This window comes from Phyllobates terribilis, unplaced genomic scaffold (assembly GCF_046119375.1).
Source record: "Phyllobates terribilis strain yellow unplaced genomic scaffold, ASM4611937v1 Scaffold_2__4_contigs__length_985480577, whole genome shotgun sequence".
NCBI classification, from domain to species: Eukaryota; Metazoa; Chordata; class Amphibia; order Anura; family Dendrobatidae; genus Phyllobates; species Phyllobates terribilis.
This window is the reverse complement of record NW_027362762.1, coordinates 250,436,665-250,462,219: the sequence shown is the minus strand read 5'-3', so window position 1 is coordinate 250,462,219 and position 25,555 is coordinate 250,436,665. Positions and strand designations below refer to the sequence as shown.

The following is a 25,555-nucleotide window of genomic DNA, read 5'->3' as shown; positions in this document are numbered from 1 at the left end:
ACCAGAGCTAGTAGAATGCTATTACAAAGGACAGGAAACACCTGATGTTCAGGGAGATTAGAAACTGAGGAAAAGAGTGAGGCTTGAAGGATACAAGGGATCAACTTATGGCTTCTTGAGGATTGGAACAATCAATGCTAACTTAGAAGAGGATGGAGAAATTACAGATCAAACAAGATGTTAAATGGTTCAGTTAAATGAGGAATTAGAAAGGGGCTGAACAAGATTATATAGAATAGAATAAAAGGATCAAAGTGAAGAGACTTCATCTCCAGTCTCATCATTAAAATGGAGAGTAGGTTATTGTGGTTGAAAATAAAGTATGCTTGGAGAATGTATAGTAATCATGTAATGCATGGCATGCTTTGCCATTATAGAAACAAGCATGACTTTTGTCCTCTTGATAAATGGAGGGTAGCTGTAAAGGGGAGATAACATAGAAAAATGCTAATGGGGCACATAATCAGTTTTAAAGATGACTTTTGCTTTTGTATTATTGTCTACTCTCATCTATAGGTCTATTTATTTGAGTAGGGCTAAGTTGCAACATAAGTTATAGCCTATGGAGTTTTCTTTTAATCTCATACAAACCCATTACGATAGGAGAAAAAGGAAAAAAAAATCAGGTGTAAAATTGACTGAATTTTTCAGTTTAAACAAGACATTTATAGTTGTAGATGCATAGTTTGTCATACTAGTGACATTAAATCAGCAATTTAAAACTTTTAATCAGTATAACTTTTTTTAATTTACTAAATAACAATTTGAAGGCTTTTTGTACAAAATCTATATGAATGTAGAGCACTCTCATACCTTTCTCTTTAATAATGATTTCTAAATGAATAATTGGTATGTAGCTGAACATCATTTTGCAGTTTATTATTCTTTCATCTGCTAGTCTCTAATGATTATGTATACAATTATTACCTACACAAAAATTAACAGCAGATGTTTAATTAACTCTGCTGAAGCAAATAAAGCCTTCAGGAGTTTGCAATCCTGTTATATAAGAGTTATTGCTCGAAAAACCTTCAATGACTTTGTAATACAATTATGATCCAGCTATTGTGGCCTAAGGTTAGTTAGAAGAATAAAGAGAAGCGATGAGCCAAAATCTGCCATAATCTGCCTGTTTGTATTTTTTGATAAGCAAAACTGTTAAATTCTATAATAGGCACCATAGCTCACTTGGTTCATATAAAGGTGAATCAGTCTTTTACGCTTTCATGCAAATGTATTTGAATTCCATATTAAAATGAATAGCCTTGGTGGTCATAATACCTCCATTTATGCTCCAGTCTGCTTTAGTTTAGTTTAATACTAGTTACAGTCAAACTGCCAATATCTCAATGTTTATATAATTAATTCTGTTATCAGTAGAGATGAGCAGATTGATCCATGGAAAATGTCATTCAAGATGAATTTCCTGAAATTCACAGTTAAACACAAATTCAAAAACTCTGAAAGTCCATTTGTGGTTTCCCCCAAAAAAATAACTAAATTCATTTTTTGGTGGTGGTCAGTTCCTGGGCCATTTGAGATCAGCAGTTTTCAATGGAGCACAGTTTGTACTGAAGTAATTTTCTAGCTCTATAGACACTGGGTAAGTCTCTCTCTCCTGTACAGTGTGAGCTATTATAATTAGCAGGGTCCTTTTTCTCTCTCCTGTAGAGTGTAGTCTCTTATGGTCAACCGATAATATGTCATTTATTATACTGATATCTTGTTATGTACAGGCTATATTCAGAAAGAGAAAAGATATCGGCGTACATAGGGCACTACCCAACAAAACATTTTTTCACTGGTGTAAAAATGACCAAACTGTTAACCCATATGTATGGCAATCCAAAAGACATATTGATTAGGTTGCATAAATCAGCAACCTGAGATCTTTCTGAGGTTTAGACCAGATACAAAAATACAGATAGAAGAAAAAAGACATTTCCGCTTGGCGCTGCTTCCCAGAGTCAAGGACTTGCACATAGCTTTTGAAGTAAGGAAACTTCTTTCTTGCATTTGCACCGTGTCAGAGTAAGACCAGCTCTTTCATGAAGCCTATATGGATACCCAACTAACAAAACAAGCTATATATAGAGGAAATTGGCTTCAAAACAAGATTAAGGGACAAAGTTGAAGGATGGATAAAATAACAAATAATAAGCAATACCTATTCAATAATTGTTATCTGGTGCCATGATAGCAATTGCTGATACAAGACTTGTGTGTAAAAATATCATAAAAATAATGAGGGTATCACTCACATGTCAGAGAAATGGATAACCACTAAGCAATGTCCTATGAAGTATTTGTGGCTGTCACAGAGACCTTCTCATTACAAGAAGCTCTGGAGAGGAAATGTATCATCACTATGATAACTCTCTCAAAACTATCAATCTACGAGGTAGAAAGGAATAGAGGAGACAGGCCTTTTTCAGTAGTCACCTCAAGAGTTGATAAGATATGACAAGATTCACATTTACCAAATCGCACAGATTTTAAAGGTAAATTTGATTTGCATCAAAATTATTCTATGAAAATTTAAGGTCCTTTATTATGCCCTGGGGTCTGGAGAGAAGTTGAATAAAAAACTAATATATCACTACTGACCTCCACTGTTTAATATATAGTGTTCATCACCTATTCTTACTGCCACTGCATGCTTTAGTCCTGGGCATCCTCATGCTAGACTGGAATTTTCAGCCCCAACTATGCAGGGAAACAAATTCTATAGACAGGAACACCCCAGGCTTAGTTGTGGACAGAAAACATGGCCTTAAGTGCACATTGTCGTAGTGTGTAAAGGCCTGGGCTTTTAGTGAACAGTGGTGGTTAGAAGATCAACCAAGGACAATAGATGGGAGAGTGAGGAGCAGGGTTGGCCAGAGAAATGAGCATTTAAGTGAATGTACATGTTTTGCCTTTTCATTTTTTAACCTTTTTCCTGTTCTCAATGGTTCAGCTAAATGGTAGGTAGCCTGCCGCCATTTTGTTGAATTTGTACTGAGCAAATTGCAATAAATATGCATTCTGAAAAATATGGATCTTTTTGCAAAATTCAAGTAGAATTCAACATCAATAAAATAAATTCAGTCAACTCTAGTCACACAATGGCTTGTGTATCAGAAGTATCTTGTGAACAAAACAATTGTCTAAAAAGCACAAGATGTTTCTGATGCAGAATCCATTCAAATGACCGCTGGAAATGAGTTCCCACTTCCATAGGACACCTAGATTTCAATTATTCAAGGAACCATTCCTTAATAGTTGTGGTCTATTTCTCCATACACTTGTAACAGTATTGTATTCTAATGTTATGAGTGGTGTATACCAATAATTAAAGGACTGATGGTATAGATGATAATTATATAAAATTATGAATTAGGTGCATTACTTTGAGGAGATACTTCCAGCTATCTCAACTTTGATTAAAGGGATTGGATCTAAGCAGCTTCTCTTGTGTGAAGATCTAAGTGCATATAGAAGAGCGGGTCTCTTAAATGTAAAATACAAGAGGCCTTATCTAGAAACTATATTAAATGTAAAAAATAAAATAAAAACATTTTTTATGAACTTACTGTCATGACCAACATTCAAGTGATTAGTTTAATGGCCTATTGACTGTAGGATGTAGGAAAAGGGTTTATGAATTTTTCTCATATCTATTAGTGTCTTATTTATAATAATTTGTCTCTGGGAACTCAAGCTCATGTACTTTTATTTGCCCTCTACATTTCTTTACTGCAGTCTCTATATCTCCTGAATGTACATGACACAGCCTGAGGCCTTTCAATGTCACAAATCCCCATTATGATCTTTATTTGAGAAGTATTCTGTAACTTCAACATGACGGCTTAGCAGCATATTTAGGTTTCTGAACCATAAGTGGCTTTTTCAGCTTTAAATGCAAGTTAACTCTTGAATAGACTATACTAACTCATATGTTTATTATTATTATTATTATTATTATTATTATTATTATTATGTCCCTCATTTGAAATCCATTATTGATACTAGCTGCAAAATTATCAGCAAATGATCCAAACATTTCAAAATACAGCAAATCAGATAGTAATAGGTAAGAATGATGTGTGCAACAGAGTAAAGCCAAAACAATTTAAAAATTGATAAATGCCATCTGCTATGCCTCTTGTTTTGGAAAAGGTATTTCATTTAATTGCATTCTTAGCATATAACAGTGATTACAGTATAAAAACTCCATTTTCAGTATTTTTTATGTTTTTCAGATTCAATATTATTATTTGTAGCACATTCAATCATTTATAAATTTTCTTCTCAGATTTTGTATAAATATACACACACACGTACACAGACACATGGCACACTGCCTAGAGATGGTGCCATGAGTTTTCAACACTTTTGTTGCTGTTGATAATGTTCACTTTTTATAAGCCCTTCTTTTGCACAGCAATGATTCTGGCTTAAAAATACATATTTAACCAGAAAAGTCAGTATTTGTCTCATGCAAGGGACACAGTTATGACAATACCATTCTCAAAATATCAAGCCTTAAGTACACTGCTCAAAAAATAAAGGGAACACTTAAACAACACAATGTAACTCCAAGTCAATAACACTTCTGTGAAATCTACCTGTCCAGTTATGAAGCAACCCTGATTGTGAATCAATTTCTCCTGCTGTTGTGCAAATGGAACAGACAACTGATAGAAATGATAGGCAATTAGCAAGATACCCCCTATAAAGGAGTGATTCTGCAGGTGTTGACCACAAACCATTTCTCTGTTCTGATCCTTTTAGGCTGTTGTTTTGGTCACTTTTTCATTTTGCCATTGCTCTCACCCCTAGAGGTACAATAGCATGAGACGTGTCTACAGCACAACCGACAGAAGTTGCTCAGGTAGTGCAGTTCATTCAGGGTGGCTCATCAGTGCAAGCTGTGGCAAGAAGGGTAGCTGTGTCTGTCAACTCAGTGTCCAGAGCATGGAGCAGATACCAGGAGATGTGGAGGGAGCCATAGGAGGAAACAACCCAGCAGCAGGACCGTTACCTCCTCCTTTGTGTAAGGAAGAACAGGAGGAGTACTGCCAACGCCCTGCAAAATGACCTCCAGCAGGCCACAAATGTGCATATGTCTGCAAAAATGGTTAGAAACCGACTTCATGAGGGTGGTATGAGGGCCCAATGTCCACAGATGGGGGTTGTGCTCACAGCCCAACATCATGCAGGACGCTTGGCATTTGCCACAGAACACCAGGATTGCCACTGGCACCCTGTGCTCTTCACAGATGAAAGCCGGTTCACACTGAGCACATGTGACAGACATGACAGAATCTGGAGACACCGTGGAGAGCGATCTGCTGCCCTCAACATCCTTCAGCATGACCGGTTTGACCGGTGGGTCAGTAATGGTGTGGGGTGGCATTTCTTTGGAGGGCCGCACAGCCCTCCATGTGCTCGCCAGAGGTAGCCTGACTGCCATTAGGTACCGAGGTGAGATTCTCAGATCCCTTGTGAGACCATATGACGGTGCGGTTGGCCCTGGGTTCCTCCTAATGCAGGACAAAGCCAGACTTCATGTGGCTGGAGTGTGTCAGCAGTTCCTGCAAGATGAAGGCATTTAAGCTATGGACTGGCCCGCCCGTTCTCCAGTCCTGAATCTGATGGAGCACATCTGGGACATCATATCTCGCTCCATCCACCAACGTCAAGTTGCACCACAGACTGTGCAGGAGTTGGCGGATGCTTTAGTCCTGGTCTGGGAGGAGATCCCACAGGAGACCATCTGCAACCTGCCCAGGCATTGTAGGGAGGTCATACAGACACGTGGAGGCCACACACAATACTGAGCTTCATTTTGACTTGTTTTAAGGACATTACATCAAAGTTCTATCAGCCTGTAGTGTGTTTTTTCACTTTAATTTTGGGGTCACTCCAAATCCAGGCCTCCATTGGTTAATAAATTTGATTTCCATTGATGATTTGTGTGTGATTTTGTTGTCAGCACATTCAACTTTGTACAGAGCAAAGTATTCAATGAGAATATTTCATTCATTCAGATCTAGGATGTGTTATTTGAGTGTTCCTTTTATTTTTTTGAGTAGCGTATTAGAAAATGTAATCAGGATCATTGTATTTATTTTTTTCCATCCAACTCCAAAGGTATCACACGCAAATAACTTTCCAGACAGAATGACCTTCATATAAAAAGTGAAAACTTGTTTTCATTCTGTCATTGCTTGCAAATCCCCTTGTTAATATTCTCTGGAGTTCTGGTGCTATCATTTCTCTTCTTTTTTTTCTCATTATCTCTAGCACTTTGTCCTATACTAAGAAGAAATTAGCTTCTAATGAGTTTTGTCCTACTTTTGTGTTACTTGTTGTTTGAGCAATCTGCTTAAAGAGAGCAGGTGAAAACCCATGACAAGTTATGTTCTTACAATGCTACAATGACACTATGAAAATGTACAAAGCAATGTCATTGTCTCGCTAATAAAGAACAACTTTTACTAATCAGAACTGTGAAAAGAATTTCAATAAATAATTAATATTTTAAATCTGTCTATTTACTATATTTTCTATTTATCTATCTATTTACCTATCTATCTATTTACCTATCTATCTATCTATCTATCTATCTACTCTATTTTTTATTTACTCTATTATCTATTTATCTATTTATCTACCTAGCTATTTATTTATCTATTTTTCTAATTATCTATCTATTTATCTATCTATCTATCTATATATTAACTCTATTTTTTCTATCTGAAAAAAAGAAAATTCTGCTTGTAAGTTTCTCATCAAGAGACAAATTAGTACGGAATCGGAACCTTAGTAAACTACTTTAAGCAAAAGTCCCTTTTAAGCAGTAGTCTATGCTACACCTGCATATCTTAGTTTTGCCGATATTTATAAGTAATACAATATCTTGCTCTAGGTTCGCTTTATACAAATGTCAAAAGTTTAATTCAAAACTCTGTCTAGTGCTCCGTGGTGCTGAAGTCCCTATGGACATTCACAAATGCAGAGAAGAGATGTTAAACAGTGACATTTTAAAAAACTAATTTTCTTATATTTTCAGCAATATTTTATTATAATTCTTATCATTACAATGTTTTACAATAATGATACTTACTACTTTTACTACTACTACTATTAATGTTACTATTATTGCTAGTTATTATAGTTTTCATTAATATTACTAATACTGCTATTACTACTACTTTTTTCCTAATCTGTCAATTTATTTTCCTTCTAGGGCCAGGATATACCATTGCATGAGATTCTGAATGCTACTTGTGACAACAGTGGTATGCAGGTATGTCTTGATTTTTCCATAAAATGAGCACATATTTCTCAGTGTCAAACTAATGTTCCTTGCTTGGGTCCATGAAATGACTCTGATGAGCCACTTTCTGTATATAACTGAACATATGTCTTTCCATTTTAATCATGTCTTAAACTTTAATAGTGTACACAAAACAGCAAAGCAAATCACGTCAAATGTCAAATATGTTATCTGTAAAACAATAGACTGTTGTAACAAGTGACTCAAATTAGCTTGAGATAGAAAAGTCTTCAGTTGGAATTTAGCTAGGGTGAGCCAATCTGATGGGTCAGTGCTTTTACTGTATGTAGTTATTTATGGTTTGATATTCTATATAGTTGAAATTGACAAATGATATATAGAAAAATAGTTCTAAAAAAGAGAGCAACATAAAGGTAATAAATAGATAGCTAAACATCTGTATAGAAAGATAAATTGATTGATAGATAAGTGTATTAAATTATATTATCAGTTCAGACATTATACTGTAGATATGTATTTATTAATCAATTTTACTATAAGGCTGTGTGCCCTCTATGAGATTTTGGTGCATTTTTGATGCTGCATATTTTCGCTGCCTCATAAACACAGCATCTTAAAGTTCCAGCAAACTGGATGTGATTTATAAAAAATGTCAAGCCCAATGTGCTTTTTTTACATAGCATAAACTGACCTGTAGTGCTTGTTTCAAATCCACAAAATGTCAATTTCTTTTTTGGGTACGCTGAGTTTGAGGCACAGAATTTTTCCCATAGACTTGCATTAGATGCAAAAAAATCCACTGGTAAAAATTGGACATGTGTTTTTGTGCATTTCTTCTCGTAAATACATAAAAAATGCATATCATCGGAACGTGACTATATCAGTAAAGTTTTGTCAAAGCTAAATATCAGGAAGTATAAAAATCAAAGAATATGTATGTAAAACTTGGCACATCAACAAGAGACAAAAAACGCAGCATCAAAAAACTCGTAAAAAAATGCACACAAAATCGCAAAGAATAAACGCAAGAAACTTAATTTACTTAATAGGTGCAGAAATGTTACAAGAAATCTGTAACATTAAAAACTCCCGAAACGCTCATAGTGGAAACGTAGTCTAAATAGGTCTTTATGTTCTTATAAAGACTGATTCACATTATGAATAATTTATTGAATATGTATTATATTTATAACACTTTTTATATTTATTTGTCGAACATTGTATATACTGTATTTTATTAGCAGATTGTCTGAATTAATGTTATTAATTGTAACCCATACCCATTCACAGTGGATATAAAATGTCTAGACACCCCTATTAAAATGCAGGTTGTTGTCATTTAAAAAAACAAATCAATAAGAATAATTTTAAAACTTTTTCCACCTTTAATGTCACTCATAATCTGCACAAGTCCATTGAGGAAAAAACTGAAATCATTTTGAGGAAGAAAATTAAATTAAAACTAAATTATTGTGGCTAATATGAACACCCTCTTATAATTGGGGATGTGGGTGTGTTCAGAATCATCCAATCACATTTAAACTCGTGTCAACTATTAGTAAGTACTCTGCTGCCATCTTTACACTGTGTTCCAAATTATTATGCAAATAATATTTTCTCAGATTTTACCAAATTACCTATATGAATTGCAGTCATTGTAATTTTCCAGTAAAATAACTATTAGAGTACAATTGAAAGATTTTTGTACAAACTGCCTATGATAACAGTATATTTAAAAAAAAATAAAAAACTCAAACTGCACTCAAAATGCATGTTCCAAATTATTATGCACAGCAGAGTTTTCAACCTTTTCATTTTAATAAAGAACAAAAAAATGGTCATTTTTGAAATTCTAAGCATTAGCAGGTTATTACAAACTGAAATTAAACAGTTTTCAACTCAAAACTTTATTCTAGGTGATGTTACATTTGCACAAAGGACCCCTTGTTCGAAAGGAGCTTCTGAACTCTCTCGTCCATTGAAGAACTAATATTGTAGTGCTGCATGCTTTTGGTTTAGAGATAGATAGATTTATAGTGCTTTAACCAATGGGCAATCTTTATTACCGTCAATGTACTATAGTTGATTAAAGCATTTCTAGTATAAAAACAGGATACTTTAGGATTATCCTATGAATATTGCCAAAGGCATGAAGATGTAGCACTTTCTACTTCAAACAAGCAGTTTCGCTTGAACAAGGCATCACCATTTACTATTTCCCTCTTAGTTGTGATGAAATATTTGATTGCCCAATGTATGTATTTTTAGTGATTATATATAATCCTCATCCTGCTGCAATGTGTATGTAAATAGCTAGTTACAGCCTTACCTATTCTCTTACAGAATGTGAGGTTTATACATTTTCATTATTGCAGATAAAGTAGCAAGCTGTAGAAAATTGGTTTCCCCAACCTGCAGTTTAATCTCCATCTTTAAATAATTGTTCACAATAGTTGAGAATTTCATATAAACTGTTCTAATATCTTCTGGTCTCAAGAATATCTACCTATTTTAAAGCCAGAATCAGTGATGACATGTTTATTATAAAAATTTAACAACTCGATCAGCAGCCTCTTCTTTTTATGCTTAAATTGATATGGAAAATAAGGAGGCTTAGGAAAAGTACGAATGGCCAGGAACAACAATGAAGTGTATTTGGCACCTTCAAATAGAGATGTTATTTGGAGATGTGCAGTGGAATAAGTTTAAAGTTACAGAACCAGGCTGTAGTATATATCATTTATGTGATGCAAATATTAGAATTTTAGATTCCAGTTTAACCTTTAATATGTTATTTTGCATCCTCAACCAGCTTTTGAAAAATAGATGTTGAATATTGTCAGAATGAGTTCTTTGCTCACATTGCAGAGAATTACTCTGACGACTTTAAAAAATAACGCCATTGAAACATCATTTTTAGCACTATCGAAAAGAACATTGTCATTGTGTAATTGCATGTGCTGGTACATCTGCCATAAATGCCTTGACTAAACCACTGTACAGATTGAGTAGGCATTATTAGAGTACTTTTGCCAAGGTCACAGGTTTGACAATGGCATTACATAAGTCATTTTCACAGAGAAAACAGTTTTTACTACTTGTGTGTTCCTTTTAGTGCTGGGTTAGTAATGGGGGTGTCTTATAGACACTTCTCCATTACTAACACCCGAGGTTGATCTCAGCTGCGTTTTAGGAGAATTCACAGCTGACATTAACCCTAAATACCATTACCTCGATTGCCAATGCACCAGGGCAATCAAGAAGAGTGAAAGCCAAGCACCAGACTTGAAGCATCTCGTGTAATGCTCCATTTCTGGGGCAGCTGATGGCTTGTATTTTTAGGCTGAGAAAGGCACATTAACCATGAACTTTCCCATCCTGATAATATCGGCTCTCAGCTGTATGCTTTATCTTTGCTAGTTTCAAAAAATATGGGGGACCCACAACTACATGAATAATAAACTCCACATGAAAAGGCACTAAAGGTCCCAACTTCTTGGTCAAAGTCTTCTGTGGTTTTGCCCTACTAAGGTATGTTAAGTCCCCTTTCCAAAGAATATTAAAGTGTAAGGTAATGTGCAAAAATATCAGCCAAATTATATATGCTTTCACATTATATTTCATACTAATTGATTTTTTTGGCAGAAAAATTAATTCTTCATCTTAAACAAAACTTATACACCCACAAAGCCATATATCTGTCATACGGCAAAGCATAAACTAACATAAAGCACATTCATGGGAGAAAACAAAAATTAAAGAGAAGACCAAACAACATCTAAAAATTATAATGAGAAGGGGGGAGGGTAATGAGGGGCAGGAATGGGGAGCAGCCTGAGGAGTGGAGACATAGGGTGATAGTGTGGGAAGTGGGTTAAAGGGTGGGAATAGAGCATGCACAGGAGGGATATCTAGGTATTGGTACTCCTGCCCAAAAGAAACACCCTCTTGCTGTGGTTCCCTACTAATCATTGGCTGTGGTGGCAGCTTAACACTAAAATCCTGAGTCCCGGCTCTTACAGTGGGCTCGCCTTGTGGTTTTTGGCCATGATGCCAAGAAGGCAAGGGTGATTGGGGCTGGAGACATGGTGATGAGGGAGTTTGTATCTGCAGAGTTGGTGGTGATGCAGGTGGAGGTGGCTGCCGAAATGGTGGCAGTGGTGGATGAGGTGGCTGCTGAGATGATGGCAGTGGTGGTGGGAGCCGAAATGTTGGTGAGGGTGGTGGTGGCTGCTGCAATGGTGGGGCTGCTGAATGGCTTCCACCTACCTTTCTAGGTACTCAAAAATGGCCATTGGTGAGTTGAGTGTCGTGGTGGCATCCAAGACACTTTGTAGTGCGGCCCTGGTCTGCAGGCACAAAAAAACAAGAAATCCGACAGAAATAACGGGCCCGTCTGAGGCAAAAATACTCTTCCCCATCATCACTTACAGGTATGTTTAAGCCGCATCTGCCATTGATGGGGGGCCTCCATCAGTAGTGGTATCACCTTGTTGGTGGTGCATGTGGGGAGGTGTCGAGGGTATGTGCTGTTCTGGTGCTCTCGGCAGGCTCCTCTTCTTCCTGTCCTCCAGCTCCTGCCACCACTTCAGTTTCCTCAGATATGCAATGTCAGAGATGAGGGATCAAAAAGGTTTTTTAGTCTGAAAAAAATCATAATCAAAACATTACAACAACCAAACAGAATGGGTAGACAAAGATCAAGGTCTGGTGCCAGAAACTGAAGCCTTTCGTATTATAGGTATGGCCTTTTTTTAAGACCCACATCCCCACTCCTACTGCATTGTTGGTGTTCCTAGTGGAATTGGTCCCGGCGGCTCTTCCACTAACTTGACACAACATCCACTGGAAAGAAAAGTGGTAGAGATTTGTTACAATATATAGTTAAAGGATGCTGTCTGCAATGACATGAATAGTGTGGATTTTAAGATCACTGCTAGTATGGGAGTTCTTTAAATTTGTAAAGAACCAAAAATTTCAAACACATTTACAAACTTAGAGCACAAATGTTACACATGGGTAGTATTGTTGCAATGATACAAAGATGCTGTTTGGTGATCATATGGTCCCATCATATTGCTGGTCTTTAATTTTTTAACCCATGGACGTCTTGACACTGCTTATCAAATGTATCACTAAAAAACATGCTAAAAATTATAAATGCACCCTCAAAATCAGGGGAGGTTGTGCAACTTTGTTAAGACCTTACAAATGTAATATGTCTTGTTTATGGTGCCTTATAAATTTGGTTGTTTTCTGATGAAAGTTTTGGATAGTTTGTTTTGCACATAATGTTTTTGATTCAATAGTTTGCTTTGTTTGACCTTCACTACAAAATAGCACATATTCAGACAATCATAATGTACCATTTAAATTTGCCGTATTTACTTATATCATCTTGAACCTGCTGGGAGTTGCCTTCAAAATTAGGATAGAGTTGGCAGCAGATATACATTCATGCTGCCTGCCGGTGACTGTGGTCCCCATAGCCATGATCCCGGCTGTCCCATAATTTTGGTCTTTGTTGAATCAGAAACAGCATCATCTCTACGTTCATGCTGTGAGCTATGTTGTTAGTTTCCATGGAGGCGTGTTTTTTTATTGCTTCACATCACTTGTCACAATTGATGAGTAGAGATGAGCGGTGTTCGACTAGAACTGTTCGCCAATCTCAAATTCGAGCTGTTTTGGGCGGTGTTCGAGTTGTTCGACGAACCCGAACGATTTGCAAAAAATTCAGCTGTTCGAGGTTATGTTCGATAACTGTTCATGCACCAAAAGCGTGTCCTGCATGTCTGGCGCTATTTAGTGCACCAATCATGCAGGGATTGTCTGCCACTCACTGTAATGCCACAGCCATGGTGGTTGTGGCATTACAGTGATTGCCCAAATCGATGGGAACAGTGCCAGCAGTGAAACATGAAAAGCCGGCAATTCAGCAGCGGCATACACCGGAACCCGACAATTTAGAACCGAAAGAATAGAGCTTCACACATAAATTAGATAGATAGAAACATGTCAGCCACATATATATGAAGTACAGTGACAGTGTTGCTTACTGTACTTGTCATTTAGTGTAAAGGATTTATCAAAAAAAATAATAGTGTTTTCATGCACCGTCTCTTTAAAAAAGCCGGCCGGCAATTCAGCAGTGGTACCCGACAATTTATAACAGACAGAATAGAGCTTCACACATAGATTAGATAGATAGAAACATGTCAGCCACATATATATGAAGTACAGTGACAGTGTTGCTTACTGTACTTGTCATTTAGTGTAAAGGATTTATTAAAAAAAATAATAGTGTTTTCATGCACCGTCTCTTTAAAAAAGCCGGCCGGCAATTTAGCATCTGTACCCGACAATTTAGAATAGAAGGAATAGAGAATCACACATAGATTAGGTAGATAGAAACATGTCAGTCACATATATATGAAGTACAGTGACAGTGTTGCTTACTGTACTTGTCATTTAGTATAAAGGATTTATTAAAAAAAATAATAGTGTTTTCGTGCACTGTCTCTTTAAAAAAGCCGGCCGGCAATTCAGCATCTGTACCCGACAATTTAGAATGGAAGGAATAGAGAATCACACATAGATTAGATAGATAGAAACATGTCAGTCACATATATATGAAGTACAGTGACAGTGTTGATTACTGTACTTGTCATTTAGTGTTAAAATAAAGGATTTATTTAAAAAAAAATTGGCGTGGGGATCCCCATAATTTTAGGCTCTAGCGGAGGTTAACCAGACGGCTGGGGCAGATGTTTGAAGCCTGGGAAGGGGGTAATACCCACGGAGCTTCCCAGGCTACTAATATCAGCCCCCAGCGGAATACCTAGCCTTTACTAGCTATTAAAATGGGGGACCCCCCAAAAAAATGACGTGGGGTCCCCCCTATTTTAATAGCTAGCAAAGGCTAGGCAGACAGCTGGGGGCTGATATTAATAGCCAAGGAAGGGTTCCATGAATATTGGCCCCCTCCCAGGCTAGAAACACCAGCCGTCAGCCGCCCCAGAAATGGCGCATCCTTAGGATGCGCCAATTCTGGCACTTAGCCTCGCTCTTCCCACTGCCCTGTAGCGGTGGCAGTGGGGTAATAGGGCTGGGGTTGATGTCAGCTTATAATGCCAGCTGACATCAAGCCCAGGTTAGTAATGGAGAGGCGTCTATAAGACACCCCCATTGCTAACCCCATAGTCAAAGTTAAAAGAAAACACAAACACCCAGAATAAAGTCCTTTAATTGAAATAAAGACACATTCCTTTATTGTTCTAAATTAAACCATACTTACCATCACGCCCATTCCAGCTGAAGCCAACGATCTCCTGCAATAAAAGAAAAATAATAAAGCAACCTCATCCTTACCTTTCCATGGTTCCCACGACAGCTTCAGCTCTGCTACATCGAGATAACAGGCTGGACCGCAGCAGAACGCTGCCATCCAGCCTGTCATCCCGCAGACACTGAGAAGCGCAGGCATGCTTGCGCTCTGCAGTGTCTGGCTGTGACGGCATAAAGATGAGACGAGTTCATGTCCAATGAACTCGGCGCACCTCATGCACGTCACTGACAGCGTGGGAGAATTCTCCTGCACTCAGCACTTCAGCGTGAGAATTCTCCCACGCTGTCAGTGACGTATATGAGGTCAGCTGAGTTCATTGGACATGAATGAGCTCACCTCTTGCACATCACTGACAGCGTGGGAGAATTCTCACGCTGTAGCGCTGAGTGCAGGAGAATTTTCCCACGCTGTCAGTGACGTGCATGAGGTGAGCTCATTCATGTCCAATGATCTCAGCTCACCTCATGCACGTCACTGACAGCGTGGGAAAATTCTCCTGCACTCAGCGCTACAGCGTGAGAATTCTCCCACGCTGTCAGTGACGTACATGAGGTCAGCTGAGTTCATTGGACATGAATGAGCTCACCTCATGCACGTCACTGACAGCGTGGGAAAATTCTCCTGCACTCAGCGCTTCAGGGTGAAAATTTTCCCACGCTGTCAGTGACGTGCATGAGGTGAGCTCATTCATGTCCAATGAACTCAGCTGACCTCATGTACGTCACTGACAGCGTGGGAGAATTTTCACGCTGAAGTGCTGAGTGCAGGAGAATTCTCCCACGCTGTCAGTGACGTGCATGAGGTGCGCCGAGTTCATTGGACATGAACTTGTCTCATCTTTATGCCGTCACAGCGAGACACTGAGGAGCGCAAGCATGCCTGCGCTTCTCAGTGTCCGCGGGATGACAGGCTGGATGGCAGCTTTCTGCTGCGGTCCAGCCTGTCATCTCGATGTAGCAGAGCTGAAGCTGTCGTGGGAACCATGGAAAGGTAAGGATGAGGTTGCTTAATTATTTTACTTTTATTGCAGAAGACATTGGCTTCAGCTGGAATGGGCGTGACGGTAAGTATGGTTTAATTTAGAACAATAAAGAATTGTGTGTTTATTTCAATTAAAGGACTTTATTCTGGGTGTTGTGTTTTTTTAAATACTTTACTAGAAATTCATGGTGGTCATGTCTAATATTGGCGTGACCCCATGAATTTCGGGCTTAGGGCCAGCTGATAATGCCAAGCTGGCCTTAACCCCTTTATTACCCAGTGAGCCACCACACCAGGGCCCTGGATGAGTTGGGTACAGCGCCAGAAGATGGCGCTTCTATGAACGCGCCATTTTCTGGGGCGGCTGCGGACTGCAATTTGCAGCGCGTGGGGCCCAGAAAGCTTGGGCCTCCCTGCGCTGCGGATTCCAGCTCCCAGCTGCCTAGTTGTACCTGGCTGGGCACAAAAATAGGGCGAAGCCCCACGCATTTTTTTTTAAAATTATTTCATGAAATTCATGGAATAATTAAGAAATAAAGGGCTTCCCTATATTGTTGTGTCCAACCAGGTACAAATAGGCAGCTGGTGGTTGGGGGCAGCCCGTCCCTGCCTGCTGTACCTGGCTGGACACAAATATAGGGCGAAGCCCCACGTAAATTTTTTTTAAATTATTTCATTAAATAATTTTTTTAAAAAAGGGCTTCCCTATATTGTTGTGTCTGGCCAGGTACAAATAGGCAGCTGGTGGTTGGGGGCAGCCCGTTCCTGCCTGCTGTACCTGACTGGACACAAATATAGGGCGAAGCCCCACGTCAATTTTTTTTAAATTATTTCAGGAAATTCATGAAATAATGAAAAAAAAATTGATGTGGGGCTTCGCCCTATATTTGTGTCCAGTCAGGTACAGCAGGCAGGAACGGGCTGCTCCCAACCACCAGCTGCCTATTTGTACCTAGCCGGACACAACAATATAGGGAAGCCCTTTTTTTCTTAATTATTCCATGAATTTCATGAATTTAAAAAAAAAATACGTGGAGCTTCGCCCTATTTTTGTGTCCAGCCAGGTACAACTAGGCAGCTGGGGGCTGGAATCTGCAGCGCAGGGAGGCTCAAGCTTTCTGGGCCCCACCCACTGCAAATTGCAGTCCGCAGCCGCCCCGGAAAATGGCGCGTTCATAGAAGCGCCATCTTCTGGCGCTGTACCCAACTCATCCAGGCCCCTGGTGCGGTGGCTCACTGGGTAATAAAGGGGTTAAGGCCAGCTTGGCATTATCAGCTGGCCCTAAGCCCGAAATTCATGGGGTCACGCCAATATTAGACATGACCACCATGAATTTCTAGTAAAGTATTTAAAAAAAACACAAACACCCAGAAAAAAGTCCTTTAATTGAAATAAACACACAATTCTTTATTGTTCTAAATTAAACCATACTTACCGCCATGCCCATTCCAGCTGAAGCCAATGATCTCCTGCAATAAAAGTAAAATAATAAAGCAACATCATCCTTACCTTTCCATGGCTCCCACGACAGCTTCAGCTCTGCTACATCGAGATGACAGGCTGGACCGCATCAGAACGCTGCCATCCAGCCTGTCATCCCGCAGACACTGAGAAGCGCAGGCATGCTTGCGCTCCTCAGTGTCTGGCTGTGACGGCATCCAGATGAGCCGAGGTTATGTCCAATGAACTCAGCTCACCTCATGCACGTCACTGACAGCGTGGGAAAATTCTCACGCTGAAGCGCTGAGTGCAGGAGAATTTTCCCACGCTGTCAGTGACGTACATGAGGTGAGCCGAGTTCATTGTCAGCTCATCTGGGTGCCGTCACAGTCAGACACTGAGGAGCGCAAGCATGCCTGCGCTTCTCAGTGTGTGCGGCATGGCAAGCTGGATGGCAGCATTCTGCTGCGGTCCAGTCTGTCATCTCGATGTAGCAGAGCTGGAGCTGTCCTGGTAACCATGGAAAGGTAAGGATGAGGTTGCTTTATTATTTTACTTTTATTGCAGGAGATCGCTGGCTTCAGCTGGAATGGGCGTGACGGTAAGTATGGTTTAATTTAGAACAATAAAGAATTGTGTCTTTATTTCAATTAAAGGACTTTATTCTGGGTGTTTGTGTTTTTTTTTTAACTTTGACTATGGGGTTAGTAATGGGGGTGTCTTATAGACGCCTCTCCATTACTAACCTGGGCTTGATGTGAGCTGGCATTATAAGCTGACATCAACCCCAACCCTATTACCCCCTGCCACCGCACCAGGGCAGCGTGGAAGAGCGAGGCTAAGTGCCAGAATTGGCGCATCCTATGGATGCGCCATTTCTGGGGCGGCTGACGGCTGGTGTTTCTAGCCTGGGAGGGGGCCAATATTCATGGCTCCCTTCCTGGGCTATTAATATCAGCCCCCAGCTGTCTGCCTAGCCTTTGCTAGCTATTAAATTAGGGGGGACCCCACGTCATTTTTTTTGGGGGGGTCCTCCATTTTAATAGCTAGTAAAGGCTAGGTATTCAGCTGGGGGCTGATATTAGTAGCCTGGGGAGCTCCGTGGGTATTACCCCCTTCCCAGGCTTCAAACATCTGCCCCAGCTGTCTGCTTAACCTCCGCTAGAGACTAAAATTACGGGGAACCCCACGCCAATTTTTTTTAATAATAAATCCTTTATTTTAATACTAAATGACAAGTACAGTAACCAACACTATCACTGTACTTATTATTTATGTGACTGACATGTTTCTATCTATCTAATTTATGTGTGAAGCTCTATTCTGTCTGTTATAAATTGTCGGGTACAGATGCTGAATTGCCGGCAGGCTTTTTTAAAGAGACGGTGCATGAAAACACTATTATTTTTTTTGATAAATCCTTTACACTAAATGACAATTACAGTAAGCAACACTGTCACTGTACTTCGTATATATGTGGCTGACATGTTTCTATCTATCTAATCTATGTATGATTCTCTATTCCTTCTATTCTAAATTGTCGGGTACAGATGCTGAATTGCCGGCCGGCTTTTTTAAAGAGACGGTGCATGAAAACACTATTATTTTTTTTTAATAAATCCTTTGCAGTAAATGACAAGTACAGTAAGCAACACTGTCACAGTACTTCATATATATGTGACTGACATGTTTCTATCTATCTAATCTATGTGTGAAGCTCTATTCTGTCTGTTATAAATAGTCGGGTACCGCTGCTGAATTGCCGGCCGGCTTTTTTAAAGAGACGGTGCACGAAAACACTATTATATTTTTTAATAAATCCTTTACACTAAATGACAAGTACAGTAAGCAACACTGTCACTGTACTTCATATATATGTGACTGACATGTTTCTATCTATCTAATCTATGTGTGAAGCTCTATTCCTTCATGTCTAAATTGTCGGGTACCGGTGTATGCCGCTGCTGAATTGCCGGCCGGCTTTTTTAAAGAAAGCGTCTTCTGAGCAGTTTGTGAGCTTTTGGACACCTTTGAAGGTGTTTTCTATGTGTTCCTATGTGTTTTTGTTTGCCTGCCATTGGTTTTAACGGTGTTCGACGGTGTTCTAAGGTGTTCGACGAACAGTTCGACGAACAGTTCCTCGAACATCCCGGTGTTCGACGAACCGAACCGAACCCGAACACTACGGGGGTGGCTCAACACTATTGATGAGCTTCCCATGCTGGCCTAATATAATTTCCTGGATCTTTAAACATAGGTGCCCATAATACTGAAATTATATGAATGCAATATGGACTCTCCAAGTGCCATCCATTTTTTTTGCACACCCATAGATTTGCATTGACTAGTCTCATTCAATATATGCAGTCACTCACAGCATGCTGTGATTTTTTTTGTCATGCCGAATACAGCTGAGAAAAAATATGCAGATTGGCACTGCCTCATTGAACAACATTGATCCTAGTGCAATGAGATTTTTTATCAGATTGCACTCGTCTGATTTATACGCAAGTTGGAGCGAACTCTCACAGTACAATCAGGAATACATCTCTATGCTCCTAAATTACATCCTGTGGGTGGATACACTCTTCTCTGATAGGAACAACGTTTCTTTATGGTTACAGTCTTCTTACTTTTTCTGTAATGACGACTGTTTTATCCAGGTGGGCTAGTCTCTTTATCCTGGGCCAGATAACAACCACTTCAGTGCAGGATGCAGTTTCTTACATGCACTTAACTACTTCTCTGTGGTGGCACACCAGTTTTACAAGTGTTTCCCACCATTTTATTTACTATTGAAGGCTACTATCTGGGCTTCCTGCACAGAATCCGTCCCTTTCTCACAATGAAAACAACAAAACCCTCACTGTTGCCCTGATCCACTCTCACCTTGATTGCTGTAACTCTTTATTAATTGGCCTCCCCCTCACTTGACTACCCTCCTCTAGTCCATCTTTAATGCTGTAGCCAGGGTCATCTATCTGGCTAATTGGTACACGGACACTTCCGCTCTGTGCCAGTCATTGCACTGGCTGCCCTTATATTATAGGATCCAATTTAAGTTGCTTGTTCTCTCTCACAAAGCACTCCACAGTGCAGCACCCCTCTACATCTTCTACCTCATTTCTGTTTATCGGCCTACCTGTTCTCTACGCTGTGCAAGCTGCTTTCGACTAACATCCACACTAATCTGTACCTCTCACTCCCGTCTCCAAGACTTCTCCCGAGTTGCACCTATTCTTTGGAATGCCAACCCAAAGAAATTAGGATGAACCACAACTTACACAGTTTTTCAAGCTCCCTAAAACACATCTGTTTAGGGCGGCCTAAGGGCGGCCTTCCCTAATAAAAGTACTTTTTATATATATTCCATTCACTTTTTCTCTGAAAATAATTCTCCATTGCACCCAAAACCACTATATTTATTTGCTGCTGACTAGCTCATGCAGCCTTTATCTATCCCTCATCCCCTCAAGATGGCGGCTGGACCATCATTGTAAATAAGCAGCTGCACTTTTTATGACTCCCACTTCATTGTAGATTGTAAGCTCTTACGAGCAGGGTCATCATTATTTTTACTTTAATTACTGTATTATCTTTAACTTTCTTACTTTTGACTGTTGTACATGAACCTCTGAATTGTAATGCGCTGTGGAATATGTTGGCGCTATATAAATAAAGATTATTATTATTATTACATCACTGAAGCTTGCCTGCAAAACCCTTGTATGCAGCGGAGACTCCACACTCCCAATGACTCAATTATTCACTTAGCAATAGAGATGAGCGTTGTTCTACTCGAACTGTTCGCCAATCTCAAATTCGAGCTGTTTTGGGCGGTGTTCGAGCCGTTCGGCGAACACGAACAATTTGAGAAAAATTCGGCTGTTCGAGGTTATGTTCGATAACTGTTCGTGCACCAAAAGCGTGTCCTGCATATCTGGCGCTATTTAGAGCACCAATCATGCAGGGATTGTCTGCCACTCACTGTAATGCCACAGCCATGGTGGTTGTGGCATTGCAGTGATTGCCCAAATCGATGGGAACAGTGCTCACAGTGAAACATGAAAAGCCGGCAATTCAGCGGCGGCATACACCGGTACCCGACAAATTAGAACAGAAAGAATAGAGAATCACACATAGATTAGATAGATAGAAACATGTCAGTCACATATATATGAAGTACAGTGACAGTGTTGCTTACTGTACTTGTCATCTAGTGTAAAGGATTTATTTAAAAAAATAATAGTGTTTTCATGCACCGTCTCTTTAAAAAAGCCGGCCGGCAATTCAGCAGCGGTACCCGACAATTTAGAATAGAAGAAATAGAGAATCACACATAGATTAGATAGATAGAAACATGTCAGTCACATATATATGAAGTACAGTGACAGTGTTGCTTACTGTACTTGTCATTTAGTGTAAAGGATTTATTAAAAAAAATAATAGTGTTTTCATGCACCGTCTCTTTAAAAAAGCCGGCCGGCAATTCAGCAGCGGTACCCGATAATTTAGAATAGAAGGAATAGAGAATCACACATAGATTAGATAGATAGAAACATGTCAGTCACATATATATGAAGTACAGTGACGGTGTTGATTACTGTACTTGTCATTTAGTGTTAAAATAAAGGATTTATTAAAAAAAATTGGCGTAGGGTTCCCCATAATTTTAGTCTCTAGCGGAGGTTAAGCAGACGGCTGGGGCAGATGTTTGAAGCCTGGGAAGGGGGTAATACCCACGGAGCTTCCCAGGCTACTAATATCAGCCCCCAGCTGAATACCTAGCCTTTACTAGCTATTAAAATGGGGGACCCCCAAAAAAAATTACGTGGGTCCCCCCTATTTTAATAGCTAGCAAAGGCTAGGCAGACAGCTGGGGGCTGATATTAATAGCCCAGGAAGGGTGCCATGAATATTGGCCCCCTCCCAGGCTAGAAACACCAGCCGTCAGCCGCCCCAGAAATGGCGCATCCATAGGATGTGCCAATTCTGGCACTTAGCCTCGCTCTTCCCACTGCCCTGTAGCGGTGGCAGTGGGGTAATAGGGCTGGGGTTGATGTCTGCTTATAATGCCAGCTGACATCAAGCCCAGGTTAGTAATGGAGAGGCGTCTATAAGACACCCCCATTACTAACCCCATAGACAAAGTATAAAAAACCCACAAACACCAAGAATAAAGTCCTTTAATAGAAATAAAGACACAATTCTTTATTGTTCTAAATGAAACCATACTTACCATCACGCCCATTCCTGCTGAAGCCAACGATCTCCTGCAATTAAAGTAAAATAATAAAGCAACATCATCCTTACCTTTCCATGGTTCCCAGGACAGCTTCAGCTCTGCTACATCGAGATGACAGACTGGACCGCAGCAGAACGCTGTCATCCAGCCTGTCATCCCGCAGACACTGAGAAGCGCAGGCATGCTTGCGCTCCTCAGTGTCTCGCTGTGACCGCATCCAGATGAGCCGAGGTCATGTCCAATGAACTCGGCTCACCTCATGTACGTCACTGACAGCGTGGGAAAATTCTCCTGCACTCAGCGCTTCAGTGTGAGAATTCTCCCACGCTGTCAGTGACGTACATGAGGTGAGCCGAGTTCATTGTCAGCTCATCTGGATGCCGTCACAGTCAGACACTGAGGAGCGCAAGCATGCCTGCGCTTCTCAGTGTGTGCGGCATGGCAAGCTGGATGGCAGCGTTCTGCTGCGGTCCAGTCTGTCATCTCGATGTAGCAGAGCTGGAGCTGTCCTGGGAACCATGGAAAGGTAAGGATGAGGTTGCTTTATTATTTTTCTTTTATTGCAGGAGATCGTTGGCTTCAGCTGGAATGGGCGTGACGGTAAGTATGGTTTAATTTAGAACAATAAAGAATTGTGTCTTTATTTCAATTAAAGGACTTTATTCTGGGTGTTTGTGTTTTTTTTTTAACTTTGACTATGGGGTTAGTAATGGGGGTGTCTTATAGACGCCTCTCCATTACTAACCTGGGCTTGATGTCAGCTGGCATTATAAGCTGACATCAACCCCAACCCTATTACCCCCTGCCACCGCACCAGGGCAGCGTGGAAGAGCGAGGCTAAGTGCCAGAATTGGCGCATCCTATGGATGCGCCATTTCTGGGTCGGCTGACGGCTGGTGTTTCTAGCCTGGGAGGGGGCCAATATTCATGGCTCCCTTCCTGGGCTATTAATATCAGCCCCCAGCTGTCTGCCTAGCCTTTGCTAGCTATTAAATTAGGGGGGACCCCACGTCATTTTTTTTGGGGGGGTCCTCCATTTTAATAGCTAGTAAAGGCTAGGTATTCAGCTGGGGGCTGATATTAGTAGCCTGGGGAGCTCCGTGGGTATTACCCCCTTCCCAGGCTTCAAACATCTGCCCCAGCTGTCTGCTTAACCTCCGCTAGAGACTAAAATTACGGGGAACCCCACGCCAAATTTTTTTAATAATAAATCCTTTATTTTAATACTAAATGACAAGTACAGTAACCAACACTATCACTGTACTTATTATATATGTGACTGACATGTTTCTATCTATCTAATCTATGTATGATTCTCTATTCCTTCTATTCTAAATTGTCGGGTACAGATGCTGAATTGCCGGCCGGCTTTTTTAAAGAGACGGTGCATGAAAACACTATTATTTTTTTTTAATAAATCCTTTGCAGTAAATGACAAGTACAGTAAGCAACACTGTCACAGTACTTCATATATATGTGACTGACATGTTTCTATCTATCTAATCTATGTGTGAAGCTCTATTCTGTCTGTTATAAATTGTCGGGTACCGCTGCTGAATTGCTGGCCGGCTTTTTTAAAGAGACGGTGCACGAAAACACTATTATATTTTTTAATAAATCCTTTACACTAAATGACAAGTACAGTAAGCAACACTGTCACTGTACTTCATATATATGTGACTGACATGTTTCTATCTATCTAATCTATGTGTGAAGCTCTATTCCTTCATGTCTAAATTGTCGGGTACCGGTGTATGCCGCTGCTGAATTGCCGGCCGGCTTTTTTAAAGAAAGCGTCTTCTGAGCAGTTTGTGAGCTTTTGGACACCTTTGAAGGTGTTTTCTATGTGTTCCTATGTGTTTCTGTTTGCCTGCCATTGGTTTTAACGGTGTTCGACGGTGTTCTAAGGTGTTCGACGAACAGTTCGACGAACAGTTCCTCGAACATCCCGGTGTTCGACGAACCGAACCGAACCCGAACACTACGGGGGTGGCTCAACACTATTGATGAGCTTCCCATGCTGGCCTAATTTAATTCCTGGATCTTTAAACATAGGTGCCCATAATACTGAAATTATATGAATGCAATATGGACTCTCCAAGTGCCGTCCATTTTTTTTGCACACCCATAGATTTGCATTGACTAGTCTCATTCAATATATGCAGTCACTCACAGCATGCTGTGATTTTTTTTGTCATGCCGAATACAGCTGAGAAAAAATATGCAGATTGGCACTGCCTCATTGAACAACATTGATCCTAGTGCAATGAGATTTTTTATCAGATTGCACTCGTCTGATTTATACGCAAGTTGGAGCGAACTCTCACAGTACAATCAGGAATACATCTCTATGCTCCTAAATTACATCCTGTGGGTGGATGCACTCTTCTCTGATAGGAATAACGTTTCTTTATGGTTACAGTCTTCTTACTTTTTCTGTAATGACGACTCTTTTATCCAGGTGGGCTAGTCTCTTTATCCTGGGCCAGATAACAACCACTTCAGTGCAGGATGCAGTTTCTTACATGCACTTAACTACTTCTCGGTGGTGGCACACCAGTTTTACAAGTGTTTCCCACCATTTTATTTACTATTGAAGGCTACTATCTGGGCTTCCTGCACAGAATCCGTCCCTTTCTCACAATGAAAACAACAAAACCCTCACTGTTGCCCTGATCCACTCTCACCTTGATTGCTGTAACTCTTTATTAATTGGCCTCCCCCTCACTTGACTACCCTCCTCTAGTCCATCTTTAATGCTGTAGCCAGGGTCATCTATCTGGCTAATTGGTACACGGACACTTCCGCTCTGTGCCAGTCATTGCACTGGCTGCCCTTATATTATAGGATCCAATTTAAGTTGCTTGTTCTCTCTCACAAAGCACTCCGCAGTGCAGCACCCTTCTACATCTTCTTCCTCATTTCTGTTTATCGGCCTACCTGTTCTCTACGCTGTGCAAGCTGCTTTCGACTAACATCCACACTAATCTGTACCTCTCACTCCCGTCTCCAAGACTTCTCCCGAGTTGCACCTATTCTTTGGAATGCCAACCCAAAGAAATTAGGATGAACCACAACTTACACAGTTTTTCAAGCTCCCTAAAACACATCTGTTTAGGGCGGCCTAAGGGCGGCCTTCCCTAATCAAAGTACTTTTTATATATATTCCATTCACTTTTTCTCTGAAAATAATTCTCCATTGCACCCAAAACCACTATATTTATTTGCTGCTGACTAGCTCATTCAGCCTTT

At 40.2% G+C, this 25,555-nt stretch overlaps 1 protein-coding gene across 1 annotated transcript in view; it reads left to right on the top strand.

Annotated features, from left to right (window-relative positions):
• LOC141245425 (protocadherin-9-like) overlaps positions 1 to 25,555 on the top strand; it is a 1,804,993-nt gene that overhangs the window by 592,275 nt on the left and 1,187,163 nt on the right. The window contains exon 3 of the mRNA XM_073669068.1: positions 7,238 to 7,297. Coding sequence (XP_073525169.1) covers positions 7,238 to 7,297 — 60 coding nt within the window. The remainder of the gene's footprint in view (positions 1 to 7,237; positions 7,298 to 25,555) is intronic.